We start from the raw sequence: 22,135 nt of genomic DNA on the forward strand, positions 1-22,135 counted from the left end.
GTTCTCAAGTGATCTGACCAGTGTTTTTAAAAACAAAAAAAACCTGAAGAATTAAGGAGCTTACCACCATCACCACTTTCGTTTGAAGAAACATCACAGACCTTATGATTAGGAGATTTCCCCTTATAGTAGATACATTTTCCTTTATGTAATTTTACCCATTACTTTTAGAAACCATTTTAGGTTATTTCTCAAAATCCCTGTAGCTCTTTGCTACCCTTTAATTAGTTCTAGATTATTATCAACTCTGCCTTTTTCTTCTCTCTCTATTCCATTGCCTCAGACTATTAGTCATTATTTGGCTCTTATCTATGCATCTGAAAATTTTAATCCTTTGTTATAAATTGGTTCTTTCAATTTCAGTTGGTTTTTAAATTCTTCCAATCAACTCATATTTCTCTAAATCTCATCTTCCTTTTGGCTAATCACTTAAAATAGTCTCACTTGTCATGTAGGAAAAAAATAAAACAAGAGATACAGACTTCATTCTTTCAATTGTAAATAACCTAGAAACACTCATGCAAAAGGATACACTGCTTTTTATATTAATATAAATATGAATCACATATATGACATATTTAATACATTAACCAGAAGTGGAAATAACTGTCACCATTATAGAAAGCTTCTAGACAAAGAAGCTCTGATACATTCTTGCAGTCATATTGATAATGCATATGATTAACAATAATCAATGAAAACAAAGAATGCTAAGAAAGCATTCTCTTTAACTGAAACACAAGAAAAAAGATGATGAGATAATTTAGAAGAAATTATGACTTCTATCAACAAATAATAGCAAAATCCACTCAGGAAAAAACATATGCTATGTACGTATGTATGTGTAATGTTACACATACGTATTCTGCTTTAGTATGTTAAAGCAGATGCGAATACAAAAAAGTGAAATAAATGGTGAATTCTACTGTGCTTTAGTCATAAACCAAACCTAGCTTTCTGAAAATCAAACCAATGCCTTATAAACAGAGAAGGACTTGGAGAAAGTTATATTAACATGAATAAAGATTTTTCTTAAAAGAGCCATAAGATGAGCATTTAATTAACACACATACACACACTCTTTCTTTAGGCTGTTGAAATATAAAGTCTTTAATTCTCCATTAAAAAAAAAAACAAACCTTGATTATAAGCTTTAAAACCATTTGAAGATGTGGAAGACTGTCTGCCTTTCAGCCTACTTCAAAGCCAGTAGCGAAATCATTTCTTCTTCTTCCAACTCAAAGTATGTTTAGGAGCAGAACATCTGATAGAAGTGGTATTGCCAATCTAACCAATTTTAAAATATAAAGTGCTTCTAGCAATATTTGGATACATATAATTTGACAAAAAAAGTTTTATAAACCTAAGCTTTGAAAAATAGAAAATATAAGCCCCAAGGAAAAAAAAAGCATAATTTGTAATTGAAAGAAAATAATATTTTGTAGAGAAAAAAACTGTTCTTCCAAAAAGAGACAAAAATGACTAACTCTTATTTCCCAAGAGAATTATGCCACTTTTATACAACAAAATTACAGCTACCACAAATTGCTTTCAACAATTCCACTGCTGCTTCATTTGACCACTTGAAAATCAAAATTCTTTCAGATTATAAATATAACTTTTTATAACTCTGTTATTACGTACTGTGAATGGGGAAAGGGGGCCAATCTTGTGGCCATAGCGTCGGATGGCCTCTCTGATGTGGCTGGGCTGGATGGCATCGCTGTGAGCCTCAACACCACAGGCCGCAGTGCTCTGCGACAGAAAAACACATAAATTGTTACTAAATCAAAAACACACAACACAACTACAGTGTATAAAATATGAAAATAAACTTTTATAAAATGGACGGTTTTTCCCCTTAGGATGCACATCAGTGCTGCCATATACTACATCTAACAAAAAAAAATTCCATTAGCAAATCAAAGATGACTTTTACATGACCCCTTCCAAGCAGACCAACCAAATGCAATTTTTATGCCCCCAATATTTCACCTAGGCCTGCATGTCAAGGTACAGGAGAATAGAGCCAGTTGTGAGCGGTTGAAAAGTGTCATGTGAGCTTGCTGAAAGAACTACAGGAAGCTATTTTTTTAAACAAACATTTATTACTATAAATGTTTCTTGGGAGCTTGTTGGATGTATTTCTGAAATAACCTGAAAGTCATCAATTTTAAAATAAAAAATGTAAAATTGCTATATATTTATTTATAATACAGGGGATGGTCATAGAAAATCATTTCAACTTGGCTCCTAGTTTTCTAAGTGTCCTCTGTGCAAAAACAAAATAAAACAGAAACTATTACTTTAATCTGCCTCATCTGTAAAAGATAGGTTTGAAAGTACACAAAGACACAAGAACGAAAAAGATTATTTGCAATAAGAGTATGGATCTCAACTCAAGAAATGGATGTAACATGATTTTAAACAAATGAAACAGAGGTATTATATGTTTGTGATTTAGTTGTAGGTTCTGGCTTCTCAAATACCTTGGTCTAGATCCCAGCCATCTCAGTTACCAGTTCTGTTAAGTCATGTACGATACTTGTATTTTAGTTTCCTTATCTATAAACAGGATAATAATTTTAACTGTTCTATAGGGTTGCTGTGAAAATTAAATGAGTTGATATGTTTAAACTCTTAGAACAATGCCTGACATATGTTAGCTATCAACAGCAGTAGGTTATTATTTAAATTAAAAACAGCACATCCGTGTTCTTGAAATGATAAGCTAATTTACTTAAAAGTGCAGTAGGTACCAGATGCCAAGTCATCAACATTAAAGAATCAAGGGAAAGAAATAGTAGCCCATGTATTACTTATCATTCTCATTGCAGAAGTACCATTCTCAGAATTCCTTATAGAGGTATATTCAGCATGACCTCTGTTGAGAGTGAAATGGCAAATCTCATCAAAATGAAAAAATACAACCATGTTTGATCCAACAATTTCATGATTTCTAAGGATTTATCCTGCAGATATATACTATACAGGCAAAAAATAATATAGATAGCTAGATAGATAGTCACTGCTGTACTATCTGAATTAATGAAGCAAATGTTCATCAAGGAGAGAACCATAAAATCAATTATGATACATTCATTCAATGCAACAGAAACCACAGCAACCACCATAATGAAGGAGGCAGCTCCATATAGATTCCTATGGAGCTATCTATAAGACACACTGTTCGAGAAAATGCCATGTGTACAACTGGATAACCATTTATCAGCTTTTTTTTTTTAAAGGCTGAACAGTATATGCTCATTTAAGCATAGGTTATTTCTGCAAAGACACCCTGAAAATTAGTAACAGTGCAGAATTTCTTTCTCTTGGAGTACAGATGGGTATCTGGAGCATACGGGTTAGAAGAAACATTTTTCACTGTATATCCTTCTGTGCCCTTTAAATATATTTTTTGTGCCCTTTGCGTGTTTTATTATTATTATTATTATGAACTAGTAATTAAAACATTCCTACAAAGAGCATCTGCTAATTATTCAAGCTGAACCTGAAATAAGACTAAAATATAAAACGAGAGCTTGATTATTTTTAATTATTTTTAACAAGATTTGAAATAAGCCAAATAGGAATATACTCTAGAGTATCTTTCTCAATTTCATTCCAACAATACCCTAAATAACATAACTGCTGTGCCCACAATAACAAGGATTAAATTATCTTAACCCCTCACTTTGGCACTCATATAAAAGTGCACACACAGTTTTTCTTTAAAAAGAAAAAATGCTTTCTTGATTCTATCCCAAGTACTTTGTTCCAACTGGAGTATATTAGAATAAATGCAATTACCAAGTACCTGGTGAGGCTAAAGACTCTTCTGTGAGTTGGGCTGGCCAAAAAGTTTGATCAGGATCTTATAGACAAGCCAGAACGGACATTTTGGCCAACCCCATACAACACGGGGACATTAAGAGGGCAATATCCTGCAGACTAAGGGGGTAAGGGGTTCTTCCAGCGCTCTTCTCTGTGAAAGCTCCTTTCTCCCTGAAAAGTGGATTTATTTCTTTGCTACATGGCCATTGAAGAGGGACTCTTCCTTTATTTTCCCAAGTAAGTTTGATTTTGGTATAGAATATGTTGGTCAAAATCTCCCAGAACTTCTGGCATGGAGATCCAATCGACTTCAGAACACTGAAGAAGGAAGTGTAAATTAGAAACCACTTGTGGCCACTATTTGTAAGATGGCAGCAAGTAAGCCATCCTGTTTGAATCATGTTATCATTGCTAAAAAGAAGAAGTTACCTTATATAAAGGACTTCCCCGGTGGCTCAGACAGTAAAGTGTCTGTCTACAATGAGGGAGACCCGGGTTCGATCCCTGGGTTGGGAAGATCCCCTAGAGAAGGAAATGGCAATCCACCCCAGGACTATTGCCTGGAAAATCCCATGGACAGAGGAGCCTGGTAGGCTACAGTCCACGGGGTCGCAAAGAGTTGGACAAGACTGAGCGACTTCACTTCACTTCACTTCACCTTATATAAAAATAAGAATATTCAATTTTGTGAAAAATGTCATTAAAATTTCTATTTTGCCAGTTTCTGGTTTATCTGCTACAATTAAGCCACTGCAAACACCAGCATAAGTTACCACATGCACTTCTGCACCCTCCTGATTTGCCCATCGAGTTCTTTGCAAGGAAATCTTTAAATCTCAAATGTTGTGTCTACAGTATTGCTTTCACCTCAAAAAATACCTTCTCATTTCTGTAAACATCCCTTCCCTCACCAAAGTACTAGTAATCTAAGTTCAAAATTCATATCAAGTTTAGAATTTTTACTTCAGCAGTGACTTCATAAATTTTCTAACAGTCTTCAAAACTGTTACAGAAGGATTAGCATTAAATTTATGTATTTGCTACACTAATAAAAATATTATGTTATAAATACATATGAAGACTGTTAGATTTATATACCAATTTAGCTTTCTCATTCTGCTTGAGCCCACATCTTGGAATATTCTTTAAATTTTCAAAAATGAAACCCACATGTTGGACAAAATACTGAATCTTGTTGTCTATAGTGTATTTGTCAGAATTTCTGTGGGGACTAAACTAATTTCCTAAAGTCAAGAACGAGGTGCTTGGTAAAGTTCTTCTTCATACGTCAGGTGCCCCTCCCCTGGCTGTATTCATATTCCATTCTTGGAGTCTTCCATTTCGTTGTCAGTTATGTCTTTTTATTCAGAAGCTGCTGCTCAACGCTGGAAGATGAAGTATCGCATGGAGTTTTCCAAACTTCCTGTATCTGAGCATTGTCCCTCTTCCGTCCTTGCTGGCTTGAACTGAATAAAATTCTTCAACAGTTTCAACTCTCAACTGCCCTACAAGAAGTTACACTGAAACTTCGGTTGCCCCAGGATCTCTTATCTGACTCTTTTCTTCCCAACATAAAACCTGTTGGGAAGAAACAACTTAAAAAAAAAAATCCTTTCTCAGCTTTCCCCTTGCCAGGTAATGTAATATTTAAGAAGGACCTGGGATCTCAGATAACTCTCTTACTCTTTTCACCACTACATCTTCTGTTAAACTTGATACATTAGATTCTACAGAGGTGTAACAGAGGAGTAATATGTATCTCCGATCAGAGCAAGTGAAAGGTTCAGTTCAGTTCAGTCACTCAATTGTGTCCAACTCTTCGCGACCCCATGAATCGCAGCACGCCAGGCCTCCCTGTCCATCACAATCTCCTGGAGTTCACTCAAACTCATGTCCATCGAGTCAGTGATGCCATCCAGCCATCTCATCCTCTGTCGTCCCCTTCTCCTCCTGCCTCCAATTCCTCCCAGCATCAGAGTCTTTTCCAATGAGGCAACTCTTCTCATGAGGTGGCCAAAGTACTGGAGTTTCAGCTTTAGCATCATTCCTTCCAAAGAAATCCCAGGGCTGATCTCCTTCAGAATGGACTGGTTGGATCTCCTTGCAGTTCAAGGGACTCTCAAGAGTTCTCTCCAACACCACAGTTCAAAAGCATCAATTCTTCAGTGCTCAGCTTTCTTCATAGTCCAACTCTCACATCCATACATGACCACTGGAAAAATCATAGCATTGACTAGACGGACCTTTGTTGGCAAAGTAATGTCTCTACTTTTCAACATGCTATCTAGGTTGGTCATAGCTTTCCTTCCAAGCAGTAAGCGTCTTTTGATTTCATGGCTGCAATCACCATCTGCAGTGATTTTGGAGCCCCCCAAAATAAAGTCTGACACTGTTTCCCCATCTATTTCCCATGAAGTGAGGGGACCAGATGCCATGATCTTCATTTTCTGAATGTTGAGCTTTAAGCCAATTTTTTCACTCTCCTCTTTCACTTTCATCAACAGGCTATTTAGTTCCTCTTCACTTTCTGCCATAAGGGTGGTGTCATCTGCATATCTGAGGTGATTGCTATTTCTCCCGGCAATCTTGATTTCAGCTTGTGCTTCTTCCAGTCCAGCATTTCTCATGATGTACTCTGCATAGAAGTTAAATAAGCAGGGTGACAATATACAGCCTTGACATACTCCTTTTCCTGTTTGGAACCAGTCTGTTGTTCCATGTCCAGTTCTAACTGTTGCTTACTGACCTGCATACAGGTTTCTCAAGAGGCAGGTCAGGAGGTCTGGTATTCCCATCTCTTTCAGAATTTTCCACAGTTTATTGTGATCCACACAGTCAAAGGCTTTGGCATAGTCAATAAAGCAGAAATAGATGTTTTTCTGGAACTCTCTTGCTTTTTCTATGATCCAGTGGATGTTGACAATTTGATCTCTGGTTCCTCTGCCGTTTCTAGCCTTAATACCGACTTCTGTCCCTCACTGATCACATGGATTGATGTATGATCAGAGTGGGCAGGCAAGTGTCTTTTTTCCCCTCACTCTCGTACACAGAGCTCTCTTAGTTCTTCGAGTTTATAGAGGATTTCCTTTCATATGAAGCTGGGCCACTCCTTGGCCAAAGGCTATAGTATAATACAGTTAAATACAGTTAATTTTCTCATTCCAAAATTTAACTGAGATGTTGCATAATCTGTCATTCTATGTAAGTAGGAAGTGATTTTTTTTAAAACTAAAGAAATTAACTAGAAAAGGTATTTGAAAAGAAAACAATAAAGAATCACCAAATTTAAAGATTCATATATTATAAAATTTGGAAAAAACATAAGATATTATCTATTCTAAACTTTCCCAACTCCCCACATTATAGGTGATACAGTGAAGATAAGGGACACTCCCAAGATTAAAATGACAGTATTAAGATATGATTATACATCAAGTCCCTTGGCTTTTAGTACCATCACAGCTGAGGTTTCCAGTGAGCAAAAAATCAAAATATAGCAAGAGCTTGAATACGGAGTAGGAAATGGTAACCCACTCCAGTATTCTTGCCTGGAGAATTCCATGGACAGAGAAGCCTGGTGGGCTATAGTCCATGGGGTCGCAAAGAGTTGGATACAACCGAGCAACTAACACTTTCACTTTCTTGAATGTAGATGTGGATAAGTAAATTAAAAAAATAAATGATTTTATATATGCATAATTACCAGGTTAATTATAAATTTCTACATAGTTTGTAAAGCAAATCCACTGAAGATGTCCTTAAGTAATATTTTATACTCTAGTTTTAGTTACTGAATGAGTTGGAGAGTGCTATAGCCGAAATTCTTTAGAACTACTTTACAATACAGAAGTTCCTTATTGTTTGGAGTTTCCCTTAATAAATAAGCACTGAGATCTGTCACTTTGAAAATAAAAGGGGGAATGCAGATATGAGGATGAAATTTAAATCTGCTTTCCATCAATTCTAAGATTATATCTTGGCACAGTTCCATTAGTAGTAGTGGCAAACAGTTTCTATTGTGCCAACCAACTTGTAGAGAAAAGTATAAATTTTGGACAAATTATAAAAAACAAGTACCTGAAAGCAACAGGGTGATCTAACCAGGACAAAACCTGAAAGGGCGCACACTATATATAGGAGAAGGGAATAGCTAGGGGTTGGTTTTCTGTTTTTCTGTTTTAGCCTAAGGGTAGGCCCTAGTCAGTACAGGGTCATGGGACCTTAGAGGCATGAAGAACTATATCTCAGAGTTCAGGGCAACCACAGTAGGTGTAAAGAGAAAAAGAAAATCCCAAAAAAGGTCAGAATCAAAGAAAGGAAGACAAATATGCAGTGTATAAATTTTACCTAAATCTTTGATTAACTTCTAAGCTATTCCTTTGTGGGACTGAATCCAAGAAACCAAGGTAAAACTAAATAAAGGAAGAGAGGGTCTAGCTGCTGAAGAGGCATTTGAGTTTGGAGTTTATAGAGTTCCATCTAGAAGAGTAAACAGTCTGCTTAACATACATATGAACACACCACCACCAACTCTTCTCATAGGAATACTACAGAACCTGAAATCTCTACAATATACTACTCACAATGTCCAGCATATAATTTAAAATTACTAGATATGCAACAACTCAAGAAAGTGTGACTTATACTCAATGGAGATCAAAACAATCCAGATATTCATCATATGAGAATTTTAAAACAGCTATTATGAAATAAAGGAAGTTAAAATAAAAAATAACAATAAACTATAAAAAGAAATCGGAAGGAAATTATAAAACTCTAAACAAAATATCAGAAACAAGACATTAATGGATGAGTGTTAAGACTGAACTGACAGTAGATAGAGTTTGGAAGGGAAGATCAACAGAAGTTATTCAACCTGAAGAACAGAGAGAAAAGACTGAAAAGGAAATTAAACAGAGCTTCAGGCACACGTTGAACAATCTCAAAGTAACTAACAAAAATATACCTGGAATCTCAGAAGGGGAGAAGAGAGAACATGAGGCAGGCAAGATACTTTAAGAAATAATAGCTGATAATTCCCCCCTCAATTTAAAAGTATTCAATTTTCAAGAGGCCCAGAGGATTCTAAACAGAAAAAAAAAAACAAAAGAAAACCATGTCTATGGATATCATGGTCAAGCTGCTGAAAATAAAAAATAAAGATATTATTTGGAAAACATCCAGAGAAAAATAGAACATTACAAATACCAAAAAAAGCTATAAAATCTTCTGACATGTGATTAAAAGCAGTGGCTGCAAATATTTTCTCCCATTCTGTGGGCTGTCTTTTCATTTTGTTCATGGTTTCCTTCGCTGTGCAAAAGCTTTTATGTTTAAGTGGGTCCCATTTGTTTATTTTCATTACCCTATGAGGTAGGTCAAAATAGATCTTGTTTATATCAGACAGTGTTCTACCTAGTGTTTCCCCTAAGAATTTTATATATCTGGTCTCACATTTAGTTCTTTAATCCATTTTGAGTTTTTGTGTATAGTGTCAGACAGTGTTCTAATTTCATGCTTTTACACAGTTATCCAGTTTTCCCAACATCACTTACTGAAGAGACTGTCTTTTCTCCATTGTATTATATATTTTTGCCTCCTCTGTGAGAGATTAGTTAAGCACAGGTATAGTTAAGCATAAGCGGGTTTATCCCTGGGCTTTCTATCTTGTTCTATTGATCTATATTTCTGTTTTGGGGCCAGTACTATACTGTTGTGATTACTGTAGCTTTGGATAAAATGATATGATCATTTGGGAAAAAGTTCTTGTAGTTTCTTTAAAAACTGAACACATAGCTACTCTATGATCCAATAATTTCATTTCTAGCTAGTAATTTCATTTCACTTACCTATGAAAAATGAAAGCATTTGTCTATAAAGATTTGTACAATAATGCTCGTAACAGGTTTATTCATAATACCCCCAAAACTGGAAATAGCCTAACCACCAAAATGAGAATGAGTAAACTGATACAAAGCAACTTACTCAACTCATCAATAAGGAAGAATGAATTACACTTGTACTTAAAAACACAAACTTTAAAAACACCCTGAGTGAAAGAGATTTCACACAAAAGAGTATACACATTATATTCTCTTTGTATGAGGCTCCAGAAGAGAGAAAACTAAAAAGTCGGAACAGTGTTTGCTTTTCTGGGGATGGTGATGAGATTGCCTGGAAGAGGTGTGAAAGAATTTTCTGAACTGACTGTAATGTTATTTTTTTTATCTTGAGAGGGTATATAAACAATGAATTTATATATCTGTCAAAATTCAGCAAATGGTATACTTAAGAATTGAGTGGTACACTGTATATAAACTTTACCTTTAAAAAAATGTATAATGTATACATTATAAATTTCTTTATAAAGAATTATAATTTCTTTATAAATTTCTTTATAATGTATACATTACACAAAATTATGTGTTTTGGCATGAATTATACTGATGCCTGCAGCTTACCTTTTAATGTATTAAAAAAAAGAACTGGTGGATGGATAAAAGAATAATCAGATGTACACATAAAGTAAATGTAAATATAGTAAATATATTAAGTACAGTAAAATTTTAATTACAGAATCAGATGATAGATATATGGTATTCACTCTACATTCTTTTAACTTTTTTGTATGTTTAAAAATTTTTTAAATAAAATATTAGAAAATATCAATATCTTGCTGTAAACTGGCTGTCTCTAAAATCTGATTAGTGAGAAACAGAACACATTTCCCGTACCTGTGAGCTCAGTTAAGATTTCCCCGTGCTGTGCTGTCCCTGGTCACTCAGTCACGTCTGCCTCTTGGTGACCCCATGGACCATACCCTGCCAAGCTCCTCTGTCCATGGGGATTCTCCAGGCAAGAAGAATGGAGTGGATTGCCATGCCCTCCTCCAGGGATTTCCTGACGCAGGGATCAAACTCAAGTCACCCAGATGGCGGGTGGATTCTTTACCATCTGAGCCATCAGGGAAGCTCCAGAATTCTGGAGTGGGTAGTCTATCCCTACTCTAGGTGATCTTCTCAATCTAGGAATTGAACTAGGATGTCCTACATTGCAGGCTGATTCTCTACCAGCTGAGCTATCAGGGAAGCCCCAAGATCTCTCTTTGCACCAAAAAGAAAAAAGAAAGAAAAAGAAATAGAAAAATATCATTAACCTTTTTTCTTTTCCTTTGTTTGGTCTTAGCTGAGTCTTGTCCAGCACTCCCATTCCCTAGGGATCCTGATGTGGTCTTCCCCAAGTGCTGTGAGCCCACGGATGGAGCCGTTGGTGTAGGAGGTGGTGTGTTCTCAGGAGAGTCTGGATAGGGCTTCATGCAAGACCCCTGTTCAAAAACATGTGGCTCTGAAATCAGGCAACCAGAACTTCTACTAACATTTAATTTAGATAGCTCATTAATTCAACAATATTTAAAAGTTACAAATACAAAAACCCAATTTATTATTATCCAGTCCACAGAAATGATGCCATCATCTTACCCCTAAGGGTCTAAATATATTAATTTCTAATCTGTCTGATCATTCAGATAAAAAATAAGATTCCTTGGATACAGCTTCCAAAATTTCTGCTGATTCAGTCAGATACAGATATTTTTACTGAGAAGTTTTGTCAGTATTCCAAAAGTACTCAAAAGGAAGTTCTAAACTGTCCCCCCAAACAGGATGTCTTTCAGACATTCTCTGCATCATGGTGACCAGCCTTCACTTCAAGACAAAATAACTCAAACTCCGTGCTTTAGGGTCACTGTAGATTCATCTCTAGCTCCTCCAACACCTTCTTCCTTCAGAATATCCCTCATACCTACCTGCTTTCTTTGACTATGCCTGCAAGTCTGCTCCCTCTCCCTTGTGGAGGTCCTTCAAATATTTGAAAACTTTCTATCTCACAGTCTCTTCCCTTCTACAGGTCAAACACCTCAAGTTCCTTCTACCAGTTATGAGACATGCTTTCAGGGTCCTCTTCCCACCCCTGTTGCTCTCCTTTAGATAGCCTCCACTTTGTCAATGTCCATCCTCTAGGACGGTGCCTAGACACTGAAACAAAAGATATTGTGATGTTTCCTTTTCAGTACCATCACAATATTTATCATTATAAGAAACTTTTAGGCAAATAAGTCTTTTTCATATATGGTATTATACATATATATTTTCCCAATCCTATCAAGTGTAATAACCATGCTATCTACTGACCTATAGTTCTTTATAATGTATTTTAAAAATTATGCTAAACTTTGTAAAACATTTTGCTGAAATTCAGATACTGTTTTCAAGAGTATTTCTTTGATCTGCTTGCCTAGAAACATCAAACAAGAAGGAATAAACCTAATGTGGCATGAGTTGCTCTTAGGAAAAACAAGGTAATTCCTAGAGATCATTCCTTCCAGAATATAAACCATATGTTTGAAAAAAAACTCTGAAAAATTAACTCAAATTAATATTAACCTTGATAATCTGAGAAACCTAAGCTTAACTAGCTCAGTTCTTTATATGGTTAGTGTTCAAGAATGACAATTATTAAAATAGAATGCATGTGATTAATTCCATGCCTTGTGTTTCCAATCCAATTGACTGTACACAGCACCTCCATTTGGATCTTCTTAAAATACCCTTTTGAACTCATCACTCCTTAGCCAAGAAACTTTGAATTCTTCCTTCCCTAAGTGTCTAAGGCCTTTATTTTCTAACTTCCTACTTCCCTTCTCAATGACTCCTTGGCTTGAATATTTTAATCAGGTTTTTTCCTCCCTGTGCACTTATGCTGCCTCCAAAGCCTACAGCATCTTCCCCACTTTTACCATCTCATCAAATTTTTATCTTTTCTTCAACACTTAACTTCTTTGCTGAAGTCTTCTTTCATTATAATTAGGGAGCTGCTTTTATCTTTGAACTTTCTATGACACTCATTTAGAAATCAGTACATAAAATCTTGAATTGTCTGTTTGTTCATTTATTGCTTTGCTTGTTCTGCAGAATGTTTTATCTCCCTGAATACAGATCATATTAGTCTCCAGAGCCCCCATGGGTTCCTAACCTGGTAAAGTCCCTAAACCAGCCCCTTAATTGTGCTTGCTGACCTGCAATGCTGATGAATAGGAATTCCTGGCCTAGAGTGGTCATTTCTGTGTGTTGAATCAGGTAATAAAGGGCAGAAAGACTTCCAGTCCCTCCAAATGTTCATTTTGACCACTAGTCACATTGGAGGAGGAGTGTCTGACAGGCCAGGGAAATGCTGGAGGCTTGTATCGACATATTTAGCCAGGATGCTTTCTGACACGCCTGCTCCCACCTCCCAGAGAGCCCAGGAAGTTCAACATATACAAGCCATCTCTCTTAACTGCTGGGTAGCTGGGAGCAGCAGCTGTGGTTGCTGAGCATTGCCCAGGGCAGCTTGGCCACCCTGGAGAATCAAGAAAGTCGGTGGGGTGGGGGTGGGGGTGGGGGTCGGGAAATACAGTTTTCCTAGCCACGTAAGCAATCCCTGAACTAGGCTTGTTACGTTCACTGTAAATTTCTTTAATTAGAAATGTTACAACAAATTTGTCTGATGTTAATGAAAAGCATACTTTATACACATATTCATAAAGTGAACACGTACCAAAGACAGTTTAAAGGGTGTTCTTTGACATCATAATTTGGGTTTGTAACATAACATAAAGAAAACAAGTACTGTTTAATCAACTGAGTGTTCTTTAGGGACTTTTAAATCATGTTCACTGATAATGATGTATAACCTTTTTCAAGAAAAAAAATGGATTTTTAATGGGCATAAACATTTTGATTCCTACTTTAGTTTTAAGCCAATCTGGTTCCACAAGGGGCATAAAAAGATGTCATACTTTTGGCTTGTAATAAGATACAGGCATATATCTTTATATATCTCATAAGTATTTCAGAGCAGAGACACTTAAACATGGAGTCCAGTGGGTTGACAGATACTTTATATTCATGGAATGGTTTCAGAGAGTCTCTGAATGCCCTGAAGTTGTATACAAAATGTGCAAATGTATTTACAGAGAAAGGATTTACAGTTTTCTTCGGATTCTCAAAGGGGCTTAGTAGCCATTTTCAGGTTATAGGTTTCACCTAACTCGATCTGAGGCTCACTTCATATTATACATGTGAATGTTAACCAAATCTCCTTGCTGCCCTCTTTATGGTCATTAGGTTGAATTATATGAGACTAATGTTTATGTTCGTGTAAAAAAAAAAAAAAGATTATTTGCAAATTCATTAACTAGATGTTATATTTCTGGTTTTTAGGCACATGCTGTTTATAGCAATTATTTTTTATGCCAAAAATGATACATACTTATTATACAAAGCCTTAAAAATTGGAAAGAAAACTTCACAGCCCCCACAGGTGGGGATCCCAGCAACAGTAACTGAATATAGAAAGGATGTGATTTTTTACATGATTGGATCAATCACACCACAAAGGATACATGGAGCCATATTTCTTTAAATCATGTTTAGAGATGGATCCATAACTGGAAAGTCCAACTATCAATAATGCTAGGAATTATCATTACATGAATAAAATAATCCTTTCATCTTTGAAGCAAAAATTAAATACATAACTTTTCTCCATGTTATTCAGTTAACTAAAGCAAGTGTTCATCTCCCATGGAAATGAGAGATACTCTTTCACTGAAGGGTCAGGAATGCTAAATAAGGCTAAGAGAAGGTGATAAGATCACTGCATTAAGTGGACTGTTAGGGCCTGAAACATAGTAGGTATTTGTTTGAACGCTGAATGTATTAAGATTCTGTGACTGAAGGCTTTATATTCCTACATAATCTTTTTCTTACAACTACTAACGTAAATATCAGACATGAGGAAAAAAAAATCCACAGACCTGTCAAAGCCAGATTTTTTAATACTCACCTCCGCAGAGTTGTGGTACTGAATGAAGGTGGCGGAAATGGCATGGCTGAAGGGGTCTCCTGCCTTGGTTACCATGTCCTGCCTCACAAGAAGGGCCAGATCCACTAACTAGAAGATCAGAATAAGAAAGTCACAGAGCTGGAAATAATCACCAAGGAGACCGAAACGGTAAAACTACATACAAGCAACTATATCCCAATATTAGTCAGATGGTCTGCCTAAAAAATCTGTATTGTGGACATAAATGTATGCTTTCATGGCTGGTAAGCGGACGTACTCATGAACATAAAGGATACAGTCTAACCTCCTAGCGGAGTGGTTCTCAAAGCTTATAATCTCCAGCGAAACATTTTAAAATACAGATTTCTGGCTTCCATGCTCTGAAAGTCAATAATAATTCGGTATGGCTGCTCTAGGATGTAGCTTAGAAATTTACATTTTAGGCAAGAACCAAGGGGAAGCTGATGCTTGCAGTCTGAGAACCAGGCTCTGAGAAACTACTAGAGGACAGTGATTCCAGACTCAGGTTTCGGTAAGCACTCAGTGGATGGTACATTTCTAGAGAGGTATTTCTCAAAGTCCAAAAGTAATCTCTAAGCAAGACAGATGTATACTTGGAATTCAATGTTGACGAAAAGAAGTTGCAAGAAACAGCAGTCACTTTTGCCTAACACCCACTGGAGCTGAGGATGCAGAGAAATGTAACTGGCCTAAATTTCAGCAAATAGTGAGATTATCATAGAAGAGAACTCATGGCTGTTTTCAGTCCTGGTAGAGCAGCAGGCGGAAGAGGAATTGATCAGGGACAGGAATAAGGGGAAAGCAGCTACATATAGCTTCATACGACAGATTCAAGTTCTTACCTGTGCCACAGTTTCATAGGCTAAATATGCTAAAATTTCCATAGCAATAACATTGGGCTTTATCTCCATACTACCGCAGTCCAACCAGTCTCGAAATTTGGACCCTTTTTTGGCTAGTCATTAAAAAAAAAGTAGAGAATACTTAGTTTTTGAAGTGTTTTAGTACTGCATATTACTATCACAGAATGAAAAATATATCTATTGAAAACAATGTGTATAAAAAGCAATTAAAAAAAATCTTATTAGTGTTTAGATATATTCTAGTCCCAAGAATGCCTTTACACACTTGCGTCTTTCATATCTCTGCTGCCTCAAAGTATGCTAAACCACTGAATGCTTAGCACTTCTTACAGTGTGTTAGAATAGGTTATCACTGACCATAGTTTCTGTTCAAACAATAGTCAGAAGAATCACTTGCTTGATGTAACTTTATTCTTATGGAAAGAAAATCCTGCAAGAAAGAACCTGTGATGAAAAAAGGCACACACGGAAATGTATTTTTACTACCTTTCAAATTAGGTCTATTTCTTGAGTAGGCTCGAAGTTGTGAATTTAGAATTAAGTGGAACAAACTGATATCTGGCCTGATCTAAGTCTGTGCTTACATTTTTTTAATGAAAAACGTGTCCAAATCCTTGAGTGTGATTCTCAAAACCACCCAGAATGATTCCAACCTGCCTTTATATTATTCCCTAATTAAAATGTCACCTAGGCTTGAGTTAATCTTCTTTGTGTTGACCCTTGCACAGGATACTCTCCTGTCACGTGGCTTCATTCATATGAATCCTGCCCAGGGCCACAGACACACGATCCCCATTCCAATCATTTACTGAACTCTTATCAGAGATCCTTCTGTGTCTGCTTGTGATTTCACAAGCCACATTACAAGTTTTGTGGGTCAATACCATGCATCTCGTCTCTCTGCATACCTAACAGTACTGAAAACACAAGGAATTTCCTGTTAGGTATCTCGAAACCGCCACAACACTAAGCAGTCTAATGTGACATAGGGCCTTCATTAGATAATACTAACTTAACTAGTAATCTAGAGGAAAAGATTGATAGTGAAGATTTTATCACATCTATAACGTAATCATCTTAAAAAAATCCACTGATTATTGTTTTGATTAATCTGGTCCCACAAGTCTGTGAAACACTTAATGGTAACTCCAAGCATGATGTTTTGATCCTGATAGATACAGTTCTCTTGGATTCCACATACAGAGAGTTTTCTGTGAAATAAATCACAGGAGACATTAAGTCCTGCTATTGAAGCACGTATCCAAAGCTGTCAGCTGTGGCCGAGTTACAGTGATCCCCACCAAAGCTATCTCCCTAAAGGAACCAATCTTCCCAGTGCTCTCTGACATGTAACAGTCCATCTAACTAGGAAGCTGCAATAGCTCACAAACACTTGGTTCACATCTGTGGAATACTTCTGAAGTTAACAGGCAGCAATTTGGCAAGATCAATAAAATGTACCTTATTCATTTCTCTCTTTGACAGACAGTAACAGGGAAACTGGTTGGGGCATAGACTTGGATTACCATGATACTGAATGGTTTGCCTTAGAAAGGAACAGAGATCATTCTTTTGAGATTGCATCCAAGTACTGCATTTCAGACTCTTGTTGACTATGATGGCTACTCCATTTCTTCTAAGGGGTTCTTGCCCACAGTAGTAGATATAATGGTCATCTGAGTTAAATTCTGGTCCATTTTAGTTCGCTGATTCCTAGGATGTCGATGTTCACTCTTGCCATCTCCTGTTTGACCACTTCCAATCTGCCTTGACTCATGGACCTAACATTCTAGGTTTCTATGCAGTATTGCTCTTTACAGCATCAGACCTTGCTTCCATCACCAGTCACATCCACAACTGGGTGTTGTTTTGCTTTGGCTCTGTCTCTTCATTCTTTCAGGAATTATTTCTCCACTGATCTCCAGTAGCATATTGGGCACCTACTGACTTGGGGAGTTTATCTTTTGGTGTCCTATCTTTTTGCCTTTTCATACTGTTCATAGCATTCTCAAGGCAAGAATACTGAAGTGGCTTGCCATTCCCTTCTCCAGTGGACCACATTTTGTCAGAACTCTCCACCATGACCTGTCTGTCTTGGGTGGCCCTACACAGCAGGTCTCAAAGTTTCACTGAGTCAGACAAGGCTGTGGTCCATGTGATTAGATTGGTTAGTTTTCTGTGATTCTGGTTTTCAGTCTGTCTGCCCTCTGATGGATGATGGTGAAGGAAAAGACCCTGATGCTGGCAAAGATTGAAGGCGGGAGGAGAAGGGGACGACAGAGGATGAGATGGTTGGATGGCATCACTGACTCAATGGGCATGAGTTTGAGTAAACTTTGGGAGTTGGTGATGGACAGGGAGGCTTGGTGTGCTGCAGTCCATGGGGTTGCAAAGAGTCAGATATGACTGAGTGACCGAACTGAACTGAACGGGGAGACAGGTATTTTGTGTCTTTGCTCCAAACATTCGATTTTAAAAGTGAGGGAAAGGAGAGCTCTTGGTCAGATCTGTCCATCTACGCAACAGAATGGGCAGCTCCCTTGTTAGCTCTTCCGCACTGAGGAGGCAGAGGTGAGGACCCTGGGTGTGTCGTGGTACCCTAGCACCCAGAAGAGTGCCTGGCATTTGTGTACTCACCATAAATATTTCTAGAAGAGATGAGTGAGTGAATGAGTGAAAGAATAAACAGATGATAGCTAGTTCTTTAATAAAAGGACAGGATCCAAACTTCTCCATACATCAAAAAAAGATGCACAGAGGTCCCATAAGACTACTTGGTGTCACTAAGTTGCATCTGACTCTTGCGACCCCATGAACTGTATAGCACACCAGGCTCCTCTGTCCATGGGATTTTCCAGGCAAGAATACTGGAATGGGGTGCCATTTCCTTCTCCAAAACCGCTTGGGTTACTCCTATTCCTCCAACAGGTAAAGATTCTTAGGTAATTCTGACCCTGATACATGGGAAGGACTGTTTCAGAGATGGATCCTTCCAGGGTAAAAGTGGGTCCAACACAAGAGGCATAGATACCTCCAGTCATGATGGTTTGTTTTTACCAGATCTGAGGGGGCTTCAGACTCAATGAGTTCCTTTTCCTTCATCCCTCTTCTCACTGTATCAGGATTAAGGGTAATCCTAGAAATTTATCAACTTATTCAGATAAGTTGATATCAACTTATTCAGAATAATAATGATCAATAAAAATAATAATGATCAATAAATTTATCAATTTATTCAGAACCTTGACCAAAGGTCAAAAGTTCCTGGGATCATCCTCTTTCTGATACTCCCTGGTTTTTAGCCTGTGTTGGAAATAAACTTTACATAATAATTTCATCTGGAAATGTAAGGTTAGTTAATTCTCATATACTTTGTCTTTCTCGTCAGTAATCGGGGCAAAATTCATTCCATTCTCACCTCTCACCCCTCCATGTTATTTCATTATTTCTGCCATATCCCTTTTCACCAGCCTTTAAGTCCTGACCCTTCCCTCAGGGCTCTCTGTGATGCTCACTGTACTCCAAAGAAAGCCGTCTGCAACTTCTCTCTCTGCAAAATCACTGTTATTTGGGTGAATCAAAAATAGCCTTCCTAAGAGGGCATGGTTTTCTCTGGAATTTTTTCTTTCCCTAAGATTTTTTTTTTTTTTTGATGTGGACCATTTTTAAACTCTTTAGTGAATCTGTTACAATACTGCTTTTGTTTTATGCTTTGTTTTTTTGGCTATGAGGCATGTGGGATCTCAGCTCCCTGACCAGGGATCAAACCCACACCCTCTGTGTTGGAAGGTGAAGTCTTAACCACTGGACTGCCAGGGAAGTTCCTTCCCTGGAAACTTCTAGAGTAGGGGTTCCTTCTTTCTTTCCTTTTATACCTATTTATTGATCAGCTATAAATAGGGATGGTGTCATAGCTCAGTTGGTAAAGAATCTGCCTGCAATGCAGGAGACCTGGGTTCGGTTCCTGGGTCAGGAAGATCCCCTGGAGAAGGAAATGGCAACCCACTCCAGTATTCTTGCTTGGAGAATCCCATGGAGAGAGGAGCCTGGCAGACTACAGTCTATGGGGTCACAAGAGTTGGACACCACTTAGTGACTAAAGAGAGAGAGAGATTGATCAGCTGCTGCTTGCCAGCCTGTTAATTTCCCCATATATTGTGCCATAAAACAAGTAGACATCAGATTTCTAACCAACAACAGAGGCAAAAAGACAATGGAATCATGTTTTAACCAATAACTATTAGTCTACAATTTCCTACTTAACTAAACTATCAGTTAAACATGAGGACAAAATAAAGTCATTTTTTTAAGACAAAAAGGAGTGCTTTAAAGTACTTTCAGAGGCTTGGGAAAAACAAAATTAGGCTGAGATGAAAAGTTCAGATACAAGTATACCTTGGAGATACTGTGGGTTTGATTCCAGACCACCACAATAAATCATATATTGCAACAAGGCACATTACATGAAATTTTTGGTTTTCCAGTACATATAAAAAGCTATGTTTAAACTATACTGCAGTCTATTAAGTGTAAAATAACATTATATCTAAAAAAATGTACATAGCTTAATTAAAAATAATCTTGTTTGAAAAATGGCACCAATAAGACTTGCTTGACACAGGGCAGGGCTGCCACAAACATTCAACTTGTCAAAAGAAACACTATCAATGAAGCACACTAAAGCAAAGATTGATAAAACAAGGTATGCCTGTACTTACCAACTTAGAGACATTTTAGGCCAGGAATGTGCTTTAGAAAAATTAAGGATCACAACTAACAGCAATAGAATAAGTAATATACAAAATAGTTTGTGAAAAATGGAATCAAGAAAAGCCCATCAATCCGAATAAAAGGAGGAAAACCAAATAAAAAAGCACAGTAAATTCAAAACACAAAATAAGATAGCATATATAAGCCCCAATGTATCAGTAATTGAATATGTAAATTAAACTCATCAATTACAATACAAAGAGACTCTCAGATTGATTAAAAAGAAAATTTAGGTATCTGTTTACAAAAACCACACATGAAACAATGGGGTTGAAAGGACTGGAAATAGGTTTATCAAATTACAACTAAATTAGAGCTTTGTGAATTAATATCAGATTTTAAAAGACTTTTAAAGGGAAATGATGATCTGACTTTTATAAATAAAAAAACAAAACACTGGTGAATGGGATCAGGGTCCTAATGGTAAAGCTCACCCTCAGCCTTTATAAGTTACAGACAGGTCATTTTTAAATGCACCAGTAGCCTCAGCTAGTGAGTACTACGATTAAATATTTAAAAAGACACAAATGGCTGGATCACAATTCCTGAACCTTGGTCATGTATCAGCAAAAGAAGAGTCTAGTTCTGGAACTGCTGACCCCCTAGGACTGAGCATTCTCAAAGACAGTACCGTGGCACAGAAAACACATTCTCCCACTAAGGCTTCATGATGAAGTACTGTCGGCACTATATGAAGAAATATTTTTCAATGCCCAAATCCCTCTTCTTTAAAGAATAAAAAATTGAGCATAAGATACTCCTTATAATTATTTTATACAGAAATGGAAAATATTAATTTTTAATCTACTGCAATTTATTATTGTTATGAAGCAAAAAACTCAAGTTATGAAAAATCAGATTTTTAAACAAAAGAGGTATTAGGACACTACATGTTTTAGTGTGAAATAGCACTTGTTTCTTTAAGTAAATTAAGAATGATTCAAAAAAATAGTTCAATAGCACTGAATGTTACTTTATAAAATGGAGATTTATACTTATAAAAGACTTGAATGCCATTTTTAAACCTAAAATTTACAATACAAAAACCTCTCATTTGCTGAAATTGCCATGATCTGAAGTGTCATTTACTTAATGCTTCACAGATGTATGATGCCAAATTGTTAGTCAGACTGCAAAGTATATTTAGTCAGGAGAAAAAAAAAAAACCCTTCCCAAACATGTTTTCCTATATTTTCCTGACATTTACATGGGGTGCTATTTGAAATGTGTCATTTATTTGCACTTTATGATCTATAAATGAAGCTCTCATTTTCTTTTTCCAAATTGAATATGCTGTTATTGTGACCACATAATAGCTTGTCGTTTAAAGACACCATTGTGTCTATGATTTCTCAGACAAGGGTCATGCGCTACTTTGTCATATTTTTAACTGGACTTTTCATCACACTTACTCTTTGACCTTTACCCTCAAAGTCTTAGTCATCACTGAACTGTTGCTGTAAGGATGTTTTTCCTACACAATCTAGCCCACTATTTATCACAAGCCTTTGTGTCCTCTTAATAAGCTGTGTGCGGGGGTGGGACGGCACTAATTTTACCATCGGTACAAGGTGTGGACTAATGAACTTGGCTAACAGGGAACACACACTACAGCAGGAAGTTATAGGTGAAGACAGAAGAGGCTGTTGACGTATCCTATTGTGGTAACAGGAGTATGCACTCGTGAAAGGGAAGCTGCGCATTTATTAACATTAAGGGCTTTTAAATGTCGTGAGTGTACCACCACAGCCCACCATGGGTCA

General features: G+C 36.9%; 1 protein-coding gene across 5 annotated transcripts in view; it reads right to left on the bottom strand.

The window, feature by feature from the left end:
• SUPT3H (SPT3 homolog, SAGA and STAGA complex component) overlaps positions 1-22,135 on the bottom strand; it is a 401,575-nt gene that overhangs the window by 79,064 nt on the left and 300,376 nt on the right. For all 5 annotated transcript variants that reach the window (XR_009597733.1, XR_009597732.1, XM_015102735.4 and 2 more), the window contains exons 8-11: positions 15,582-15,694; positions 14,719-14,826; positions 10,991-11,158; positions 1,645-1,755 (exon numbers count right to left, since the gene is read on the bottom strand). Coding sequence is in view for 3 of the 5 variants with exons in the window: in XM_015102735.4 (XP_014958221.1) it covers positions 1,645-1,755; positions 10,991-11,158; positions 14,719-14,826; positions 15,582-15,694 (500 nt within the window). In the remaining 2 variants the exon portion in view is untranslated. The remainder of the gene's footprint in view (positions 1-1,644; positions 1,756-10,990; positions 11,159-14,718; positions 14,827-15,581; positions 15,695-22,135) is intronic.

The sequence above is a fragment of the Ovis aries genome, chromosome 20 (genome assembly GCF_016772045.2).
Source record: "Ovis aries strain OAR_USU_Benz2616 breed Rambouillet chromosome 20, ARS-UI_Ramb_v3.0, whole genome shotgun sequence".
Taxonomy (NCBI): Eukaryota; Metazoa; Chordata; class Mammalia; order Artiodactyla; family Bovidae; genus Ovis; species Ovis aries.